We start from the raw sequence: 22948 nt of genomic DNA, 5'->3' as shown, positions 1-22948 counted from the left end.
CCCTTAATGGTAAGCTTTCATACCATTTATTGGGTGCTTGCCTAATGTTAATGCACATACACACTCCAATTTAAAGGAGCAATAAGTAAGAATCTCTTAATCATAAAAATCAAAATAGATGTAGGAAGTTTTGGAGAAACTTTTGCCTGTTCTAATTCCTTGATAAACCATGTAACAGTGATCCAATTATGTGTAACTGAACTACAATGCATAAAATACCATTTATTGCCCCTTTAATTTTTTTAATTATTATTTATTTAAATTTTTTTGCATTTTGCTGTAGAAGGTAAGGAGGGAAAGCACATTGCATGCTTTTAAATCTACATGCCTCTTGTATCGCAGTTCGAAATGTCCCTTTGGTCACTTTGCCATATTGAAGGCACAAGCTCGCACTCATTATAGCTCACAGATAGGTCCTGATCACACATTAAAACCATCGCCAGTTTTATTATCCTGTAGAAAAAAGACCCAGCTGCTTTTATGATTTTTTTTAAATTATATTATTTTATTTTATTTTATTTTATTTTTTACTGTAAGGAAATATCTGATCATGGAAGATAAGCAGTTAATGAACTCGCACTCTAAAATGTTGACTCTGTTTAAGCAAGCATTTTCTTTAATCATATGTTAGTCATTTTAAAGCTGTATAACACATTACATTTCAGAGTTAAATCAGTTCAAAGGTCGACTATGGAATGACCGCACCTCTCTGTGGTTATTTGGGTCCTACATCCTGTGAGCTGTCCTGACAAAGTGGAGGCATTTTATTCTGCATTTCATAGTCTATCTCTTTTTTTTTATTATTATTCTCCTTCGTTTACATTGTTTACCTTGTTATTATTTATCCTCACTGACGTTACCTGTCTGTTTTAAGAAGCAACATTAAATTCTGTTATTTGTATGCATTTGTTAGGAGTCATTTCAAACTTTTTACTGGTTTATCCAACGAGGACAGAATTTCAATTAAAGAGCGGCTTTACTTATGAAATTATCCAGATGGTTACATTTGCACCAGACCAGTGTTATAACAAAACTGAAATTGCGAGATGCGTTCAGTTTCTTCAGTATTGGGTAATTTATCCACACTGCTTTACAGGCAGTTAATTGTGACTCTTTAGTTATTAGTCTGGCACTTTTAGGCTTAAAGCACACAGGCATTCCTAAGGAGTAATGTGAGTTCATTTGGGTCATGGGCAACCTGAAGCTGATAACACTTTTGTAACAAAATAGCTCCAGGCTTCACAACGCACAGTGGGATGTGCTTTATTTTTGTCACGAATTTGAAGGACTCTGGCAAATGAAACTGTATATCTATGCATGCTCAAAACAGATATGAGTCCTGAGCAATGCAATAAGAATTATTTCATCTGACTCCCTCCCTTTTAAAAGGGGACATATGTGCATTTTAACTAGGAAAGACCTGTCCATTGGCCCACCTGCTTTCTTTAAACAGACCCACACATACAAACACTCAGTACGGTGAAATAGTTGAGTGATTGGCTCCCTTTGTCTGCAGTGTTGTGTGCTAGCCAGGCCAGTGATGGCTCCCTTTGCTGTTTGCAGTAATGGTGTGAATGGGATCTCCTCTCTCTCCACTGTTTCTCCCCATTTGGCCCGGGGGTGAGTCGTTAACGCCTATGGCTTTGTGTGCTGATGGCCTACAGCTTATCCCTCCACAGGGTTTAAAGGCATGTCTGACAAATCCCTGCAGAACTACTTCAACAGCCCCATTTCTAAATCAGGTGACTTGGGGTTTCAAATCAGTCAGTGAAGTATGCTTATTCTGAGTCTGAGATCTGCTAAATAGAGTTGTGCTCTGCAGGTTAGAACAAATCATGTTGGAAATGAATCCCCTGTAGTTCTCATTGCTTCTCTGGTGTCTTATTATTACAGAATAGCAAAGACAGCTAGTTAGAAGTGGTTATAACAGTAAGGGCATAAAGTGTAAACATAAGTCACTGACAGCATATAGAATCATCAGCACAGGTTAAAGCACATTAGCTGTGTCTGAGCTTGCAACCTGAATTATGATCATTTTTACACAGCTGGGGAAAAGAAAAGCGTAAAAACGTATAAGCGAAAAGTAGATATTGGACTATATTGCAAGCTTTTGTCCTTGATTCTGAATGCTGAAGCAACATGAATCACATCTACAAGGCTTTGAATACTTTAGTGTCTGTTACACTGCAGCTAGGAAGACAATGTAAACATAAAGAGACTGCCAGACAAACAGTTCCTTCTAAAAACCCCTGAAGCTCTCAGATTTCCCTCTTAATGGTGGATCTTGCAGATCCATGTTTCTTTCACTTTCCATATATTTCTATCTGTTCGTATAACATTTTCGTCATTATTGCATTTCTTTGTCTTTGTTCATTTAATGTATTTATGTTTCCAGCTTTGTAAAATTCTTTTCTCAGTCCCTTCTCACATGAAGTAGAAATGTTCTTTAGATCTTACATCTGTTTCTTGTTTTCATGTACTCAAGTCTGACTGTATTTTACATTGCAAGTCTGTTTTTTGATCATATATTCGGGCTTCCCTTAGGACCACAGTGTACCAATATACTCCATGTCTTCTTTGATACGGAGTGTGTTTAAAAGCTGGGAAGCTGTTTTCTCTGTTGGACAGCAGAAAAGCTCCACATGTGGAATTGCAGGACAATATTTTGGAGACAACTTTCAATTGAGAGACACTTTGGAGGGATATCCGGTTTCTGCCCTGACTGCGCTGCTTAGGTTCTAAAATTTTTAATATACCTCTAAAGTAACGGACAAGTAACGGCAGCACAAGTTTGGTAGGCTACAGCCAATCTGGGTTAATGGAAGCCCAAATGGTGACCCTGTACTGACCCTGCACCCTGCACTCGGCCATAAGTGTACACTTCTACCTGCGTTTCATCAGCCTAACCTGCAAAAAAAAAAAAAAAGAAAAAAGAGCTAGGCTTGCTCTCAATACCTTTTCTTTCTCTGGCTATGTTTCACTTTGAAATCCATTTGGTTATACTACAGGGGCTATATGAGGAGTCAAGGAGGACTCAACATTCAATGCAAGCATCTGTAGCAAAAAAAAAAAAAAAAAAGAGATTATTATAATAATTGATATTTTATGAAACAAGCACATATTTTACTGACTAGGATTTGTTAGATATATCTAATGCTATATAAATTTTAGGCTGTGTATGTCAGGGTCTTTTGTTTTAGTAAGAAATACAATAAAATGGACTTAAGTTAACCAAAAGATGATTATTGGCTTCTTTTTGCTCTATACTTAAGTGCAACGCTCGCTCTCTCTCTCTGTGTATCTCTCTCTCTCTCTCTCTCTCTCTCTCTCTCTCTCTCTCTATATATATATATATATAGACACACACACACATATATATATATATATACACACACACATATATATATATATATATATACATATATATATATATATATACATATATATATATATATACATATATATATATATATATACATATATATATATATATATATACATATATATATATATATACATATATATATATATATATATACATATATATATACATATATATATACATATATATATATACATATATATACATATATATATATACATATATATATATACATATATATACATATATATGTATATATATATATATATATACATATATATATATGTGCACACACAGCAGCAATATGTAACTGCAATATCTTACAGTACAGTCCCACACCTGACTATTAACTTTATCACAGCTTCTTAATTGTTGCCAATTTGCGATTTATATAGCCACAGTGAGGCACTGTTAAATTGTAGGCTTTTCCTCCTCTTTAAGCTTTAGCATTTTCAAACCACCTCTGTTTTTTGAAATTGTAACTAAGGTTCAGCAACTCAGCAATACTGAAACAATTTTAAATTTGAGAATGATTTCTATTAAGTAGCCATTAGAGTGTGACTTTTGCCATTTCAGTGTCGCTAGATTGGGTAGTTTTACCATATTTTTGGTATGAGTACAGCAGAGTAGAGTTTTATTGTCATTCCATATACAAGTACATACAAGTACAAATAACTTTCTTCGAGGCCTTGGTACAATATATTACAGAAAAGTGACAACATCAGAACATGTAATGTAAGTCAAGAGAAAGTTACAGCACAACATGATACATGACAATATGCTGAGCAAGTAGACCTAGTGCAATAAATACAACACAATAAGCACAACACAAAAGTTGTAACAGCCATTAGCATGGCAGTGTAGAACATACATTACATTCAGAAATGACTTTAGGCTTTAGCTTTGCAAAGACCTTTGAGTGGTGGGTTTTATTCTACAGGAGTTAGAGTTGGGGGTGGGTTACAGCTCGAACTGTAACTCTGTTAAACTACCACTTCATTCCGGCCACCATGCAGACAGCGCATTCCTGCATTTGAAAGAAAAAACAGACGACAGCCCAGAGTGAAGGTTCCCTAGTGGACTGTCCTGGTACTGCAAGGAGACCTATATTCTATTCTATTCTATTCTATCTTCACTGTGAACGAATCGGTACAATTTTGCAAACAAATGAAATGAAATGATTAGCTGAGCTGAATGATGAGTGACATTCACAGTGCTGATCCAGGAACATTTAAGTAATAAGTCTACATAAAAATCAGTTCATTTGGATGTCGATGATACAGCTGTGTAGCTTGTTCAGGCCTGTTTACCACTGTCAGTTACTGTGTTAGCGTTGTAATAGCATCTTTAAAACATAAAATTAAAAAAGTTGGTGTTGTCCTGTACGGGGCCGGTTTTAAAAGGCAAGGAACCTCTCGCATGGGATATAGGTGAAATGATAAGAACAAATCTACTCTCTCTCTCTCTCTCTCTCTCTGTCCCAAACACCCCCCCCCCCCCCCCAACATTTCTCCTATTATTCCCCTCTGAAACATTACTATCTACAGCTTGAATTAAAATATCCTATGCTAACAGGCTAAACCCACAGGAAGATAACACGTCCTTCTTCATCTAAACCCTACAAGTTTTAGCATTAGAAAGTAGTAAATACTTTTTAAATTAAATTATATTGTTTAATTTAAACTATATAGGTTATAAAACCTATATATATATCATTATATTATTGATAGAGATCATTCTCATATATATATATATATATATATATATATATATATATATATATATATATATATATATATATTATAGTTTATAGAGTCTACCAGACTGAATGAAGGCCTGGCTTTGCTACATGGTTGATTTTGGACAACACTATCAACTCACTTAAAAAGAAAATAAATGAGACTGTATAAACTATAAACGCTTTACCACGTTTTCATGCCAAGTCTAGGTGTAGACATGTAAAAGAGAACGAAGAAAAAAAGTTAAAGTAAAGCTAGAGGATCCAATGTTCTTCCACAAATCTAATACTTAAATATGAAATGTTATGACGTGTTAAGACGTCAACAACGTTATAAAACATTAGTAGTTTTATTGTATGCCTGTAGTTTGTACGCCTTAGCTGGACTGTTCATTAGTCGCTGATGATGTGGAGGTGTATGGAGCCTGGATCCGCGGCATCTGATTGGCTGATGAGTCTGATGGGGCGGAGTGAGGCGCTCTGTCACTGACACAGTGCTGGCGGAGAACGGCATTGCAGGTAAATCGGGACGCGTTTGTCAACACCATTTTTTTCCTGCTTTCATTAACATGTGCGAGAAATGAAGCGGACTCGATAAGAGACAGTAACGTTGCGTTGGTCCGAGTTTTTTTTAGGGGAAAAAAGACGAACCTGGGCTGCGAAAACACATCGATTTGGCCAGAAGAAGCCCCCGTCGTGTCAAGGCTTTGTGGGAAGCACGCTTTTCTTCTCCGAGGAACTTCGAAAGCTGTGGGGTTTTTTTTTTTAATCCTGAAACCCTATCTAACAAAGGATGAAATCTGTCAAAAGAGGTAAAGTGAATTTTGTGTGAGTTTTTCCACTCTCAGTTAACTGTTCTTCCTAGTCGATGGGTATTGAAGTTGGAGTGAATGTAGATTTTATGAGGAATGTGGCTGGGTTTTTGTTGTTTGGAGTCAATGCGGCGTGTGTTTGTGTTTGAATGTGGACGGACGGCTAGCTGGCTAAGCTAACAGCCTGCCTCCGAGCTGAGCATGGTGTCCATCTGCTGCTGCCCTAGAGAACAGTTGGACGTGTTTTGAAGTAGCGAGTGTGTTCAGTCTTGATTAGTTTGTTTTATTTATTTTTCCAGCGTCCCTCATCGGTAAAGTAATACTTTTTTATTTTTTTAAAGCTTTTAATAGTGTCGAGAAACCAGGTGGTGCTCCTTTTATGTCGTGTGAGTAATCTGACGTACGGGTATTACACGTGATTGTGTAAAATACATTATACTTTGGTGTGTAGGCAGTGAGGTGAACTGGGGCAGCTAGCTAGTGAGAGTACATTTTGAATCAGTGGGGATTTCCAGTTTCAGGGTTTTGGGATATTTGTCTCTGTTGATAACGGTGACACATTGCCAGTGTTTGGTGAATATGCCTGGGGAAAGTTTGGCGTCACCAGCGGCCCGCGTGTAAATCTATAAACCGTTTGCTTTTCGCGAGGATATCAGATAATTATTGCCTCAGACATGTTGTTGAGGGTGACCCATTTCGCTGCACTCCCTTTGATGTGTGTGTTTAACAGCTCCAAATAAAGCGGTTTGACAGAACAGAGCCATAACTCAATTAATCTCACCCGGCCACAAAAACGATAGTTCCTTTTATTTTATTTATCTCCGAGTCACAGGTTTTTAATCCGGAAAGTAACAGCTGTGTGTGTGTGTGTGTGTGTGTGTGTGTGTGTGTCTGCACGTCAGCACGTCAGCAAGGCTAGTTTGGAGTATTTGTCGTCGCCACAGGCGGCAGTTTCATTTTATTTCCAGTCACCGTTTGTTGATAATAAAGTGAGACTGATGCCTGTCTGTAACGGTCACATCAGTATAGCTGCAGTTAGCTTTGCTGCATGTCCGAGGAGAGGAGAGGAGAGGAGGGGGAGGGGGGTTGTCAGCTTTGGAAGGGTAAAGGAGCACTAAAACCCGTCCTTGCTCGAGATGGATACCACACACACACACACACACACACACACACACACACTAAAGCCCCTCAGTACTTGAGATGGATAGCGCTCACACACTCTCACACACATACACACACACACACTCCTTTGTTGGGGAGGAACGCAGGAACTGCCACATTTCTGTCTGCTCCTGCGGGCTTCGGGTTTCACTGAGAGAAACACAGGAGCCACACTAGCACATTTCTGCGCCATTGTTCTCCCACTAAACCTTTCACTGCTAATATTCAGTGTTTCAAAACGGAAAAAAACCCCACACACCGTAAAACTACACGGGCATGTCGGTGCCTAGCTCACTGGTATTTTTATTCAGAAGTGCTAGTTAAAACATGCCCAGCAGTATTTGAAGTTTAGGTCAGTCTGTGGAGACCGTTTGCTCGACTTAGTTAGTGTTCGACGTCGACCGGGACATTTCCTAGCCAAAAAGTAGACGTTTAAGAGGTTATTTTTCCTCCTTTACTGCCGAGAATGTTGTTGTCGTACAAGCGGTTTGGAGATGCTAATTTTACTCAGCTTTGTGTTTCCACACTTGAACGACTTTCTTCAGTGAGTTAGTATCCCTGAGAACAAAAGTCTCTCAGATGTGTAGAAGAAAAAAACAAACAAACAACCGAGCACTATTGTATTGATGCAGACTTCTCGACCTTTTTAATTATATAATATATACTAGAGCCTAAAGTGAACAGCTTTTTTGTTTTGCTTGGAGTTTGGGAAAGTGTGGAAATGTTCAGCATGTTTGTAGCTTGTGTGGTGAATGGAGCAGAGAGGAAGCAGGGGGATGAAAGGGAGGAAATTAAAGAGAGGATAGATTCACTCCTACTCCTCTTCTCTTCTGAAGAGAACTTGCCTTGACTTAGCTAATCATTATCTCAGCCCTCAGGATACCTGCTCCAGGCTTTTGTAAGAACCCTTATCTCGTACAATTCCGTACCAAACCTTGGGCTAGTTTGAAGTTTTTTCCGTTCAGTTTTATAGCCTAAATCGTTTCAGGAAATTTAGTCACACAAAAGGAAGCGTCGTAATCTACAGCGACGCTTCGGATTACAGAGTTGGGTGCGTTCCCGTTTCTCATCTTAGATTTTCTTTTGGATTACGATTAAAGAAAGCAGCGTGGAAACGTTGCAGACTGTCTGAAACCATGTTTACGAAATACAAAGTGTTATTCAAGTTAACCAAGGACAGGCTGGAAACACGCTTTCCGGGTAGGGTTGCAAGATCCCCGATTAACTAGGAATCATCGTTTTTGCCTTTGAATAGAGATCAGGATTCTTTGACCGATTTTGTAAAGTTTAACATGTAAGCTGTATTTATTCAGTTCTTGCATTACGGTGGCAGTGTTGTAGCTACATTTTCCTAGCAGCTGTTTGTGAATGACAGCTCATCTGCATTTTGAATGACCGATTTACTGCACATTTGTATGACAATAGCCCAGGCCTGAACAAAAAATACCTGCTATTTAATGCAACACTTTTAAAATTAGAGTAATGTGTCAGGAGCAGAATGAGGCATCCCAAAGTTAAAGGTGAACAAGCAATATTAATTTTGTCTGCTGAGAGCATTTCATAAGCCACTTGTGTGTGTGAAAATAAGTCTTGATAAACACACCGCCTAACGCATCACTGGCAGGTTTTGAGCGAGATGGGATGTGCAGCCATGACGCGCTCGCACAGTTTATTTTACACTCCACCCATGACTTAGCTGTCTGGCATTGTTTCTCCCTCTTTTTCCCCCATGGACTCGCTGCACATCAGGTCTGTGTGTGAGGTCATCTGGTACGACGTCTATAGTCACCGGTCACAAAATATACGGGTCAATTTTGCTGCTCTGTTTTTGTTATGGCTGCTTGAGTACAAATACTGCAGAATCAGATCTGTACACGGACTTGCACCGAGTACCTTTTGTTGAGCAGTCCTGTTTCAGACTACTGTATGTTTTGGGGTTCTCATACTTGAAGTATGAGCCTTCCTTTGCCGGTAAAGTGTGTTTTTAGAGCTTCATATTACCATGTTCTTCCTTTAAACGAATCACCACAAGCCATCCATCCATTGAAATGTAAAGCAGATCTGCTCCAAGGGAGGTCAGGCCTTTGTATGTAGATGTGAATTTGATTCACTTTTTTTTTTCTTTTCGGTCTTGTCTTGACATGATTCTTATGTAAAGTGTTTGTTGTATATGTGTTACTTTTTTTTAAAAGTGCAGAAAAATCAAACCCTTTCCCCTCTTTCATAAGTCAGCACGTTTTTATGCCACATGATTATTTTAGACCAGTAATACCTACTGTTGCTTTGATTTCCACAGTGTTTGAAGAGGAGCACAGTGGAGAGACGGAGTTTTCTGCCATGTCCGACAGTGATCCCTGTGAGGATGACGCTTACCCACTCAATCTTTCCACCGGTGCCCGTGGAGCTTCTGCCAAGCGTCGCCGCCGGGGGAACCTGCCTAAAGAGTCTGTTCAGATTCTGAGGAGCTGGCTATACGAGCATCGTTTTAATGCCTATCCTTCCGAGCAGGAGAAGCTTAGTTTGTCAGGACAGACTAATCTCTCCATCTCACAGGTGAGCTTTGTAATGTATTTCTCAAGGATCTTATCTTAGTCTTTATATATTTGTATTGGTATGTTGGTACATGTAGTTTTCACAATATTCCCAGTGTCTTTTATTATAATAGACAGATCAATAAGCATTTTAGCAAATATTACACACCCAGATCTATTTACAGAAACAGCCCATAAAAACATGGTGAGTGATCTCAGCCATGTTCTGTCTTTGATTGAGTCAGGAGCGGTGGTGTTGTCAGTGTGCAGGAATGCAGGCACTGAGGCCTTTGTATTGTGGCTTTGCATTTTCTTTTTTTCTTTTTTTCCCCCCCCTCCAAACTCCATTACAGCCAGCTGTTTGAAAACCTGCAGTTTGCAGTCTGGGCACTGGAGGGTGCACGCACATGCCCAAGACTCTGTATTGATATGCAGTAATTGAGCTCTTTACAGAGTTGGTTATGAGCTGGTTGGACAACAAATCTAAATGATGGAATACTTTCATTATCATAAGTACAGAAACAACAGTAATGTGACAATGGCACAGGGGGAATGTGGATTGAATATGAAAGAAGTAGCCGTTCATATTCCAGTGACGTCAAGCTGTCGAGTGTGATTTCACCTGTATTATGACCATGTTTGATGACTAAATGCAGGGTCGACATGCAAGTCTTGTAACTGTAATCGTAAAATGTACAATGGAAATAAACATAAGTTTGTATTGGTCCTCAGTATCATCACATACTTTAGTTTTGGTAGTTTCTTTGGGTCATCCTAGTTTGACATGGAAAGCTGTGAAAAACCTCTGTTAGAGGTGGGGCAAATTTATTATGTTGTTTTCATGCTAGAACATCTTTTGTAATTTATGGTAAGTTAGACTTGCGGCATTTCATGCAGGGTATCGTGAAGTCATTCAATATATATTGCAATTATATTATCATTAAAACTAAAACAACTGGTATGGTCTTACCTTCCTAGTGATACAATGAAAATCTCGACTTCAGTGTTCTGAGTCCTTGTTTTTAACTGGATCGAAAATAGACTAATATTCAAGTTAACAGATCTTGAGATCAGTCCAAATTGTTATTTTTTTAACCTTCTGTTAGTTATTTATTGACTCATGCTTTTCTATATATATTTTTTTAATATGAATTTTTATTGATAAATTAATTATTTCCGTGTCCGTGGTACATGTGCGACGCTGTAAATGTGATTCCTCGTAACTCGTGTTTGAGTGATGTTATCTTTTGACCCGTATGCCATTATGTTTTTGATGTCAGTGTAAGGGTGGGAGTGTTCTTCAGAATTCCTTCTTCTGGAATTTTACCCTCATGTCACAGTTTGGCTGCAGTTTTTATGGAGTTCATAATTGTTCTCCTCATATTATCTGGTTTTTCTGATGCCCCAGGGGGGAAAAAACAAACCTGAATTTAACAGATCCGCACAAGGAGGTGCCTCTATTTGCCGGTCAATTATTTTTCCTGCCAGTTCAGAAATCTCAGTCTCTGACTCAAGCATTTGTGTTTTATAACTAAGTAGGTCCACATGCGTATGTTCTTTGGGTGTAGAGTTGGAGGAAATTCTGAAGGGAGATGGTGTATCGATGTAAATTGTCAGACAAAATTAACCGTCTATAACACTATCTATTTCAGATCTGTAACTGGTTTATCAATGCACGGCGACGGCTGCTCCCGGACCTGCTTCGGAAGGACGGGAAGGACCCGACTCAGTTCACGATCTCCCGCCGCGCCAGCAAATCAGACAGCCGGTCAGTGGGCTCCGCCTCCCCAGAACACTCCACCCCGCCACTGGTCCCCGCATCCCGCCCATCTGTCATCCGCCCTGCCCCCACGTTGGACCTGAGCATGCTGGGTAATACAGCGACCGCCATCTTGACCGGGGCAGGCTGCTTAGTGGGATCAGGTTTAACAGGCCGAGATAGTGGTGTCCAGACCCTCATGCAGGTGGATACTCGCGGCCTGATCAAGAAAGAAAGTGTGAATGGACCTTCTAATCTAACTACTATTCCAGGCTCTTCTTCCAGCAGCTCAAGCCTGGGAACGATGAGTCCTACTGTGGTGCTTTTCAACACGCCGCCCCCTACACCCCCAGAACTCTGTCCACATGACTTCAGTGACCTCAAGCTGCTCGTAGATGCAGCTCTACAGAGAGCAGCAGAGCAGGAAAACCAGAGACAGAAGGAGCAGTCTTCAGCTAGAGTACCCAGTTCTGTTCCTGTATCTGCTTCAGCAACAGAAGCTCCAAGTCGAAACACAGAGCAGGAAAAGAGGCGTGAAAGCCTGAGCTCCGGCACCAAATCTGACTCTGCTCCGAGCCTACAGGAGAAGGCCATCGTCCCTGTCTCTGTGCCCGTGTTAAATGCGTCTGCTTCTTCTCTTCCTGCCAGTAAAGCAGGCGTTAGCCTGCCAGTGGTTCCACATAGAGTTGCCGGAGCAGTAAATTTTCAGCCAAATGGTGTATGGAGTGTGGTCAGACCAGCTAGCCCACCCCCAACCAGTGTCACACACACCTGGAGCTCCCAGCATACACTCCACGCTGTCAGAGAAGCAGTCAACTGAGAAAATCGAAATGACGGACGTATGCATTTATGAAGGACAAAAAAAGCAACAGCTGAGAAAAGGACATTCCACACAACCAAGACGAGAATGAAACACTCCTCTGCTCCTCTGCTGGGAGAAGACAGATACTCATGTGGCCAGCAATGTCATCATCGCCTTGACAGTCTCCAGTTGTCATGGATGACGTGGAACATTTCACCTGACGGTTTGGATAACCCAAATAGGTCATACACTAAGTTTACCTTTTATTGACACAAAGGATGTGTTTTTAAAGCAGCAAGCCTTTTTAAAACGTTTTTTTTTTTCTGTTGTTTTCACTACACAAGATTTATTTCGGGGCCTCTTTACCATTTCAGCACAACAGCAGTTGAGAACCTTGATCAGGCTCGGCTTAAAAGGGAAGTAAATCTTCCATTTTTAAAATCTTGAACATTTTCAGATCTGTCACAAACAGTGAACTTTCCACACAAGCCCTGGCGGAGTTGTGATGTTTCTCAGTGTTGCATATCTCACTGATTGGCGAGACATTTATGGTTTATTTGCTTTTAGGACTGCCGTTAGAAGTTACCCAAGTGGCCTTGCTCAGTTATTGCCTTAGATATTTGTTAAAGTAGGGGTAGGCGATATGGCAAAAACATCATATCACAATACTTGTTTACATGATACCTGATTCGGTTTAGCTGAAGTTCAATTTGAAACACTAGTGAAACAGCACGCCTACATTAATCTCCGAAGAGTGTTTTGTGATATGATGCAACATAAGATCTACCAGACTTTGATCTTGTTTTTGCCTATATGCTCCTGGCTTAGGGCTAGATAAGTAGACTATTATGTAGCATGGCTAACTAATTTTTGTATATGACTCTTGAATGCTCATTGTGAACCAGCATGCTACATTGGATGAAAATGCTGGTGAGAGAGATGCCAGTGTGCAGACAGGGGCTTGGACTTGATCCTGCTGAGTCTAGGAGCTATTTTTTTTTCTTTTCTTTTCTTTTCTCTGAAAACCCCTGGCATGCTGCAGACTTGTTTGTTTGATACCTCATTCCAGTGGCCTGAAACCACTGCAAATGGGACCACGACTTCCAAATATCATCTTTCTTTTCTGTGTTTGTGTGGTCACTCATACATTCCTGCACTTTATTTCTAAGTCTCTATGTTGCCAGTACTTCAAAACCTTAATAGAAGCCTCTTTTTTTTTTTTTATTTAATTTTTTAAAATTTTTTTTTTTTGATATGTACTCAATTTTTTTGGCCTCCTCGAGCGCAGTCTCTGTGTGGTTCGGTCTAAGGATGAGGGCGAGGAGACAGACGGTTGGGGAAATTGATTGCACTGCAGAGCGCATAGCTCAGGCTGATGGTTCCTCTGCAGTGACATGGTGCGAGACGACAGCAGAGCCGCCATTGATTTCCTGAGAGATGCTCCTTCCCATCCCAGACTAGCTTTAACTTCTTTTGCTGAAATAAATGTGGAGCGTTTTACGGCGCTTTAGGTCAAGCATTTCCAAATACGATATGCTGAATTTGTGTGTGTGAGCGTGTGGGTGTGTCTGAGACAGGGCAGATGGTGTGAGAGAGAGGGAGAGAGAGCAAGCAGGATGACGGTATATGTTAAATGACTCAGTGTGGGGAAAGTGGAGAGGAGACACTATCAGTCTTACGTTTCTGATTCGCCAGTGGTGTTTTCATATCCTCATCAGCTCATGCTGTTCGCTTGTTCTTGGATTCAAATTTTTCTGTCGAGCTGAGGAAAACATTTATTCTACAAAGCACCTTTCACAATGCTGGTTTAAAATGGGTGCACAGCTGTGTTCACTGTAGTAAAGTTGAGTATAATAGCCTTGTTGACATGGGATCAATTTCAGCAGGACCGTGTGCCTATGAATGTGAAAGATTGCTGTATTAAGGGTGCTGGCAATTATTTTTAGTTTAAGCTTTGGAGCATTATAAGAGGGGTCTTTTTCCTTTTTTTTTTTTTTTTTTTTAAATCATGTTTTAGTTCCTCATGTTTTTTTAATAATGTTATTATAATCTTGTCACACCATTTATATGTTACGGTCCACATTTCTTTCCATGCCCAAGTTCCATGAAACGGTCATTTCTCTTTTTGTTTTTCAATGTTTAAAACGTTGTAGCTTTGTGCCTGAATGAGTTGTAGTCACTGTATTCAATGCACACCATCCTAGTTTACCTCCAGTGGTGCCATTTGTCTTCTACCCCCCTCCCCCCCCATCGTTTTATATCCGCTAACTTATGTATTTGTGAAAATGCTGACATTTTACAAACATCTAATGTAATGAGCTACCGTGTTATTGTCTGGTTGAATGACAGTTCTGTTTAAGGAAGGTGGCCTCTAATCAGTGCTCTGTATCCTGTTTTGGAGGGCAGCCCTTATTTTCTGTAGTATTGTAACAGTTTCTATGTATTCTCATTATTTCATTTTTTTTTTTTTTTTATCCGCATTGCGTTCGCTCTCAGGTTAAGTCAGTCGTTCCTTTTTTTTTTTTAGCCTAGATTTTAGCCACTGGGGCGAAAACGGAGAGTATTAGAAATCAGTAATGTGCTTTAGACCAGTGTTTTGACATGTTTGTATGTAGCCCAGCTTAGGCTTTCTGGACATGAGAAATTGGCATAATAATAAGAACTGTTTCAAAACCGGTGTACCACTACATGAAAAACCACTGTGAGCTTTCCGTTAGTTACTGGGTTCCTGGAACAACAATGGGTACTGGATGTATACGTATATTTTTCAGAGATGCTCTATTTTTTCACTTCTGTAGAATGACTGATGTTGATTATTCTAGATACCGTGTCTATTTAGTTGAGAAAGGGTCTTGTAGATATAAAGCGCATGTCTTATCGGGTCTGGTTTTTATGTATATTAAATGTGTAGCGCTCTCTCTGTCTCTCTATATATGACCAAATACTTTTAAGATGGATATGAATAGTATTTGTTTCTTACATTTTCCTATCAGTGTATCAAGTTTTTTTTTTTTTAAAAAATATGTTTGGACAGTAAACTTGGCATTTGTGCCTTACCTGAGAACAAGAGAATCTTCACAGCTTTTCTAGAAATCTTTGGACTAGTCTGTGCAATATCTGCCTTAAACTTGTGATGTGTCCTCCTTCTTTTTGTACATTTCAGAGAAATAAAGTACAATTTTCATATACATTGAAATGTATGTGTGCTTATTACTGTGTTTGAGAGGAGTTAATGGTGGGGGGAGCATAAATATCACAGGCGGCTCTGTAATAAACAAGAATTGTGCCAAATGATTTATAATAAGGAATCAAATTTTATTGAATAATATAAGGAAAGTAACTGTCTCCCAATAAAAGATAGTGATCATTTCAAATGTTGATGTGATGCAAGGGTTGCTCAGTGGTCCCAAAATGACAGTCTGATATGTTTAAAAAAAAAAAAAAAAAAAAAGCATGCTGAAAGTTAAGAAACAAATTGGGTGATGTTACACCCCAACCCTCAAAAGTATTTTCTTCTTCAATTTCCCTACAATTATGCTTTTTTTTTTTTTTTAAATATATAAAGTCCATATGCCTTTTATGTTTATAGTTAGGGGTTCAAGCAGTCTTTTTAACACTCTCTTCATATTTGACCCCAAAATCCCTTGTTGGAAAACGTGGCCAAAAATGCTTGATTTTGCTGCAGCTTTTTTCAAAATTTGCGGTGGAATTTTTTTTTGTGCAGTTTCGCAGGAAATTGTTTTACACGGTCTTGCACAGTGATAGTTGGTAAATGAGACCTTTTTAGCTGTACTCGTGTTCGAGGTACGTGAATCGAAGAGGGCTTGGACTGAATGAGCGTTGTGATGACGTTATATGACGCACCTTGGCCCACGTCTTTGGTAATCTTGAAAAATTGCAAGCTCCTCTGAATATTAGTTTGCTTGTATATTTTGCGTAATTTCTGAAATCACGAAATCCTGGAGGGACTGATAAAGAAACTGACACTGGAGACTTCTTCCAAAAATGCTACATAACGGTCTTATTTTTGTGCATCTTAATGTCATTACAGGCAATGCTTAAACAAGCTATTACTTCATTTAATAAAAATTGGTGTTCTGTAACGAATGCACTCTTGTGGAGCATAAACCCTGGACAGGTGTTTTGGAAATCGGTTAGGTGCATAAAATATGGAAACTGAGCAGACGTTTTTAGCTTTTGGTCACCATAAAAAGAGCTCCAATATTCCCTGAAAAAAAAAGAAATGCCACAATTTCTTCTAAACAAGCCCGTGTTTCTCTCAGTTTAATCTGACCATGTTACAGTGGTTTCCTCCTGAACTATGAAACAATCTTTTCAAAAATGTAAGTCTTTTTGCTGAGACGTTTACTTTTGTTATGCCTTCATATTAGCTGAACTTCTTCACAGTAACCAAGTGAAACTATTGAGCGTCTTCAGAAACAAACAAGGACACAGTTCCGTGCACTATATAATTCTTTAACGCACATGAGCATGTGGAGAGAAGAAAAAAAAAAACGAGGTATACAATTATCACAATTTAATCTTAAGTGCAAGCATCCTATAATAAAAAAGGACTCATTTTTGTACTGTCGTGTGGTTATACTGTAACGCAGTTGTGTTTTGTGTGCTTTTTACTTTGCAATAATGCGTCATTTGTTTGTCTCATGTTCTCCCTTTATGGACACGTTATTTTCGTAAGTAAAATGCACTCTGCTGCCAGGTTGAAAGTCTCTCTAATGCTTTACATGTCATCCTTGTCCTTAGCCCCGTGTTTGAGGATGCGAGTGAATTCGGCATAGTTGAAGTTGCCTTTCTTGTCAATGGGGGCCTCACGGAATAACTCGTCCACTTCCTCATCAGTAAAGCGATCTCCCATAGTGGTCAACAGCTCTCTCAGGTGATCTTCATGAATCACACCTGCCCAGGGGAAGGGAAGGCATTAGCCTCGCAGCGGGAGAACACTTCAGCATAGGTGTAATGATATTGTAAAACATGTTCAGGGACCTAGTAAGTTACTCTAAATATGTTCTAAAAGTATACATTATAATCCTTCCATAAAATGTGTACTATAAGTATTTTACTTAGAAATAAATAAATGATCAACACAAATAGTTTTTTTTAAAGAAATTATACGTAATATAAAAGGTAAGATAAATACAAATCATTCCAGGTAATTAGATTCAATTCAATTTCAATCAGCATACTGTACAGCTTGCTTTTATACATACATGCATACTCATATATATAAATATAAATACACATACACAGTGGGGGAAATAAGTATTGAACGCGTCAACATTTTTCAGTAAATGTATTTCCGATGAGGTTATTCACATGAAATTTTCACTAGACATAAGAATTCACAACATTAAAGTCCACAAATAAAGTTGTGTGTAATAAAGTGGAATTTTCCTTTTAAAGATAATAAATAAATAAACCCTCTGGAGTGTCTGTGTGGTTTTGCTGCCTTTTCGTCTTCTTCTTTTTTTTTTTTTTTTGCAGATTTACTGAATCCCAGAAACTGTATCTGCTAAATTATATAATTATATTCTCGACCTTTCCTGATTATTGTAAAGGTTATAAAACGCAGTATTTGGCTCACCGGATCCCTCCTCGTCAAAGCAGGCAAAGGCATTCCTGATCACATCCTCAGGGTCTGTTCCATTCAGACGTTCTCCAAACATGGTGAGGAACATAGTGAAGTTGATGGGACCTGGAGCTTCGCTCATCATGCCCTCCAGGTAGTCATCGGACGGGTTCTTACCTGCACACGCACACGAGACAAAAGCAAGGCATGCAAAATGGTCTATTTATTGAGCATAATCCTGACAAATGTTTTGATCCCACAACCAAGTAAAAATGTAGTAATTGCTTTTGTAAGTGTGTGTATATATATGTGTGTGTAAATATATATTTCTTTCACTGTCACATACCCAAGGAGGCTAACATGTCATGTAGATCCTCCTTGTCGATGAATCCGTCCCTGTTCTGGTCGATCATATTGAAGGCCTCCTTGAACTCCTGGATCTGGGACTGGTCGAACATAGCAAACACGTTAGAGGTGGCCCTCTGTGGCCTCTTCTTTGTGGACTTCCCCTTGGCTCGTTTGCTGGACATGATGGTGGCTGACTGAACCTGGGGATGAGGTAAAGCTGTAACAGACAGTGTAAAGTCAAATGCTGGAGCGTCTACTTGTTTCTAAGTGTACATTTATTAAAAAGTTATTACTAAGCATATGTAGTTATTAAAGGAAAAATCCACCCTGAACGACTTGCATATTAACATATGATCTTCAGTGCTGTCCATGATTTATTTTTTAAACTCTGAAACTTCTTTCATTGACATATTGGTCCATTTTCACTTTGGTTAAAGATTTCCTACATTACCCTGAATGCCATTTGACTGCCTGCTGATAGTGGTGCCTGAGAATTAGCCCTCACTTCATGTCTACCTAAAGAGCCAGAAAATGGTGCGTGAGAAAAGAAGCTCTTGCCCTTTTTTTTTTTGGTGACAATATAAAGGGATAATATTTGAGGCTGTTAAAATTCTTCTTCTATTAAACACTACCGTAACTGAGTCCCTCTGTGACTTCTGCATGGCCCACACCACAACCGATGTCCCACAACAAAAACCAGAGCATCGACCAAGACATCATCACCAAAATCATTTAGCACATCACATATATTTCAAAATAAAGGGTGGAGGTTTCCTTTAATGGCACAAATTTCAGTATTGGGTTTATGATTGATGGGATCACGAGAAAGGAAACATAAGGCTGGTGTCATCCTGTCACGCTGAGACTTCTGGTTGTCTCTGATTGCAGTCTCATGTAGCTGTAGCATAATACAAATGCCAGGAAAGTTGTCATGCAGCCACAGTTCTTGCTCACATTTGAGGCAGTTAAGATGCCTGTTATTTCTTCAAGCATGTAACCAGGCCAAGCCTGCTCTGTGTGGCACTGTGTGTGTATGCATGCAGGTAATCCAGTAACTATATGCTTGAATTCACTTGAGCAGAGAAGCTATATTGTTTTCCCCCCTCTTTCCTCAGTAAAGACACACCCTGGTTCAAAGCTCAGTTTCCCTTTGTATATTAACTAGCCAGAATATTTAAAAAGAACATTATGGTTGGTTTGGTTTTGTGTGCCTGCTTGTTCTTGTCTTGCTCTACATATGACTGTTCCACTATATCTGGGTTGAGTGTTAGCAATCCACCCTTACAGGAAGCCTGAGACAAGCAAAAGACAAAAAAAAAAAAAAAAAAAAATTCCCTGCCTACCTACATTAGTCACTATATACTCATTCCTCTAACCACGTATTACACAGTCACACTCTCTACCTCACTCAAAACTACAATGCGCCTTTGCATCTTCTGAATTCTCTTCCCTCTCCCCAGTGAAACCTCATTTCCTGTGTGAATTTCAGTCCAAGGATCGTGTTTCAGCTTCATGCGACAAAAATAACTTCTCGCCGAATCAATACTGCAACAACATGCACAGAGAAACACTGCCTTTCAGGGTTGCTGTTTTGTGCTGTAACCTGTAATGAAGTGCAGTTCGTGTTGTTTTCATTCTACCAGATTAGAGTCTGTCCTAATACCACTGCGATGTCCTTGTTTTAATTTGGGTATAGTGTCAGGCACAGCTGATCCATCAATGACGCATAATATAAAAGAGAAGCCTGTGAGCTACACACAGGATAATGCAGTGACTAGCACACTGTGGATGCTGTCATTTCTTTTTATGCTGGTGAGCATCGGATCAATAAGATCAGCAAATCCTTAGCTATTTGTATTTTCATAGGCATTAACAATTAAAATTAACACAATATGGTTCAAACTAGGAATCACGCGTGGATTTTCCTTTCTAAACATTCACGAACAGCCTTCATTAGATAAAGCGTCTCTGTCTATCAGCTGCTGAATAAAAGAAGCAAATCCATGTAAATGCCAAGTGGATATAAGCCTTACGTGATGTGCAAAATTTCCTGAAGTATTCACAACTGACTGTTTAAAAGATTATAGTGGTAGCAGCTGCAAACTGTTGCTTTGCAACAACTGCTTTTTAAACCCCAAGCGTCTGCTCTCTTAAAAATAGACTCCCCATGACGCTTGTTTTTCCTATCAAAATGTGTGGACTATTTTTTTTTAAATATCATGACACAATCCAGCTCAATGCATATGCCAATTTGTTGGTGAGTGTGTGTGTTTGTGTGTGTGTGTGTGTGGGGGGGGGGGGGGTTGAGAGAAGAGATCTCACATGAAACTGCAAATAATCGCACTTAAAATAAGTTTATCTGTACAAAATATCTATATCCTTTTTACTTTTACACATTCACACTAACCCTACGAAGACCTCCACAGCTGCTAGAGATTGCATTTAGCTCTTTCATATAAAAGCTCCTAGTCTATTATTACAAACTTAGACAAAATTCTAAAATTATACAGTATGTGTATATAAACGACTCCACTTTGCCAGTATAATACTGAATTAGCTAATGCTTCATTTTTGTCAGTAGATGCTCCAAAACTTTTCTTGTATTTTCTTTAGAGTTAATACATGTTTTTGTTCTGGGGAAATTGCTCCTTCGCTCTCTTCTTTCAATCCCAGGCCTCTCCACATAGTCTTACAATACACAAGACCACTTTTGTCTTAACCTTTGACCCCAGATGACAGGAGCAAGATTAGGAAAAACATACTTCAGGCTACACACAGAACACACTGCGGGTTACAGCCAAATACCAAATACCATACAATGGCACTAAAAACAAACATCTTCACAGTAGGAGTCAGACAGTCAGGAATCCATCAGTCTAGTTAAAAGCATATTTTGGGAACAGCTGTGTCTTTAAGCACTGCAGATTTTATTACTGATAACTGTTTAATGGTCTCACTACATCTTAAATGTTATCATTACCAGTATATTACTGCTACTAACAATCCCACACTCTTACTCTTGTAGGCTGGGACACACATTCACTAAGTAGAGTATTAGTTACAGAGGCAAAAACTCCTGCCTCACTCTAAAGGCACCACATTTCAGCTCAGAACTGTTATGCTGTAACTGTAACTGACCCCAGACCAGCTTTCTCTATGCACATAACAGAACGTACGTCAACATCTTCATTGATTCACTACAGCCAACAGCAGCGACAAACAGTGCAGAGCAGTGAATACTAAAGCCCAACACTACTGAACACAGCTTTTCCTATCTTGTATTATCCTGTATTAACAAAACTACAACAACAACAACCAAAAAAACACCCTCCCTGCTCACCTTGGCTTCAGGTGATGAAGTGAACGGCCGACTAAACTTTGTCTGTGGGAGAGAGGGATGGAGGCAGTTACTCTGTACAAAAGTTTGTTTAAAGCATCAGTTTAGAAATTCAACCCTCCCATTTCTCTCCTGGCCAATCAGGAGTCCTGGATTACCCACAAGGGGCATGGCCCAAGCAGGGATTTAGCCATATAAGGGAAAAGAATGTGCAGATGCAGCCTGCCCCTTGGCCTGAACTCTGCAGAATGGGATACTCACAGGAATGGGGCCGAAATGACAGAAACACTGATAAGGAAGGCTGCCTTATTTAGAAAAAACATATGTGTGTGTGGGAAGGTTTACATAGGATGATATGATATGATACTAACAGTTATATACTACAGTTTATACCACAGAACCACACAGCTGCCATAAGCAGTGAAACACTCCTTAAAAAGGCAGAGGCAGTACATATAAGCATTAATGTATGGAAGCAATTCCATGCCTTTTTTCATCAATCCATACATCCCCTACCTTGGTGAAGCCCAGTAATGCTTTCGTGTGTGTTTTTTTTTTGGCATCTTTTTTTTGCAATAGCTTAAGATTCAGTATTAGTATCTTACCATCAAATACTAACACAGTGAGGAAAGACAGCTAAAACAAAACAATGAAAGAAGGAAAAAGGGAAGAAAGAATGGGATACAGACTATAAGATGTGTTGCTTAATGTTTGAATACAGTGACATTATTTAATAGTAATGATGTGAGTTAGGGGAATCATATTTCTAGTGAGAATTTAATGAGGTGTGTTTTGCTTGCAAAGGGTTTAAACTATTGTCTGAATGGCAATGGGACAAAATGACAAAAAAAAAAAAAAAAACAACCCAAAAACAAACAAACAAAAAAACAAGCTCAATTCATAGTTGATCATCTTTGAAACAAAATGAAACAAAATCCACAATTGAACACTGGGACAGAAATTTCCCATACATGGTGGCATTTACAAAAAGGAATACAATTAAATTATTTAAATAACATACTGTGTTCACTGAATAAGTAGATACACTAATATAGAAACTAAATCTTAAAATATTCAAGTACACAGGTGTATGTGTGTGTGTGTGTGTGTGTGTGTGTGTGTGTGTGTGTGTGAGAGAGAGAGAGAGAGAGAGAGAGACCAAATGTTCCCACTAAAATAGGAGTATCCTATCTGACAAACTTATGGGGACTTTTGGCTGATCCCCATAAGGAAAACTGCAGCTTTTATTTTTTGTTTTGGTTACTGAGGTTCACATTAGGGTTAGGTTAAAGTCTAAGAATAGATTTAATTAATGGCTTTAAAAATGATGTAAATGGAAGGACAGTACGACAGACGTGTGTGTGTGTGTGTTGTGGATGGGCCGAGAAAACTTTTCTATTTCAGCTTCTACAACAGTTAGTTCCGGCCCACTAATTTGACTGGACAAGCGGCGTTCCATCACCGCTGATATTCAGTCCAACCGCACTGGGA

At 39.2% G+C, this 22948-nt stretch overlaps 2 protein-coding genes across 4 annotated transcripts; one reads left to right on the top strand and one right to left on the bottom strand.

Moving 5' to 3' along the window:
• The first annotated feature begins 5452 nt into the window (after positions 1–5452).
• Positions 5453–15735, top strand: LOC128614730 (homeobox protein TGIF2). Of its 2 annotated transcripts, XM_053636313.1 has the most exons (3): positions 5453–5932; positions 9390–9646; positions 11277–15735. In XM_053636313.1, the coding sequence occupies exons 1-3, from the start codon at positions 5914–5916 to the stop codon at positions 12201–12203; spliced, it is 1203 nt and encodes a 400-aa protein (XP_053492288.1). In that variant the 5' UTR covers positions 5453–5913; the 3' UTR covers positions 12204–15735. The 2 variants fall into 2 exon arrangements, with proteins under 2 accessions (XP_053492288.1, XP_053492287.1); XM_053636312.1 differs by lacking the exon at positions 5453–5932 and having other exon boundaries at positions 7369–9646.
• myl9b (myosin, light chain 9b, regulatory) lies at positions 15619–21593 on the bottom strand. Of its 2 annotated transcripts, none has more exons than XM_053636315.1 (4): positions 21461–21593; positions 18119–18320; positions 17788–17949; positions 15619–17102 (listed from the first exon to the last, which is right to left on the bottom strand). In XM_053636315.1, exons 2-4 carry the CDS (start codon positions 18300–18302, stop codon positions 16927–16929), a joined length of 522 nt encoding a protein of 173 aa, XP_053492290.1. In that variant the 5' UTR covers positions 18303–18320; positions 21461–21593; the 3' UTR covers positions 15619–16926. The 2 variants fall into 2 exon arrangements, with proteins under 2 accessions (XP_053492290.1, XP_053492289.1); XM_053636314.1 differs by having other exon boundaries at positions 18119–18337; positions 21461–21568.
• Positions 21594–22948: the final 1355 nt, after the last annotated feature.

The sequence above is a fragment of the Ictalurus furcatus genome, chromosome 11, assembly GCF_023375685.1.
Source record: "Ictalurus furcatus strain D&B chromosome 11, Billie_1.0, whole genome shotgun sequence".
NCBI classification, from domain to species: Eukaryota; Metazoa; Chordata; class Actinopteri; order Siluriformes; family Ictaluridae; genus Ictalurus; species Ictalurus furcatus.
Note: the sequence above shows the minus strand (reverse complement) of the source record. Positions and strands in the feature narration are given on the sequence as shown.

Coding starts and splice junctions, on each gene's coding strand:
- LOC128614730 (XM_053636312.1), top strand. CDS start 9,335: ATGCCACATGATTATTTTAGACCAGTAATACCTACTGTTGCTTTGATT. Junction 9,647..11,276: donor CTAATCTCTCCATCTCACAG/GTGAGCTTTGTA, acceptor TATCTATTTCAG/ATCTGTAACTGGTTTATCAA.
- myl9b (XM_053636315.1), bottom strand. CDS start 18,302: ATGTCCAGCAAACGAGCCAAGGGGAAGTCCACAAAGAAGAGGCCACAG. Junction 17,950..18,118: donor TGACATGTTAGCCTCCTTGG/GTATGTGACAGT, acceptor GTGCGTGTGCAG/GTAAGAACCCGTCCGATGAC. Junction 17,103..17,787: donor CTTTGACGAGGAGGGATCCG/GTGAGCCAAATA, acceptor TCCCCTGGGCAG/GTGTGATTCATGAAGATCAC.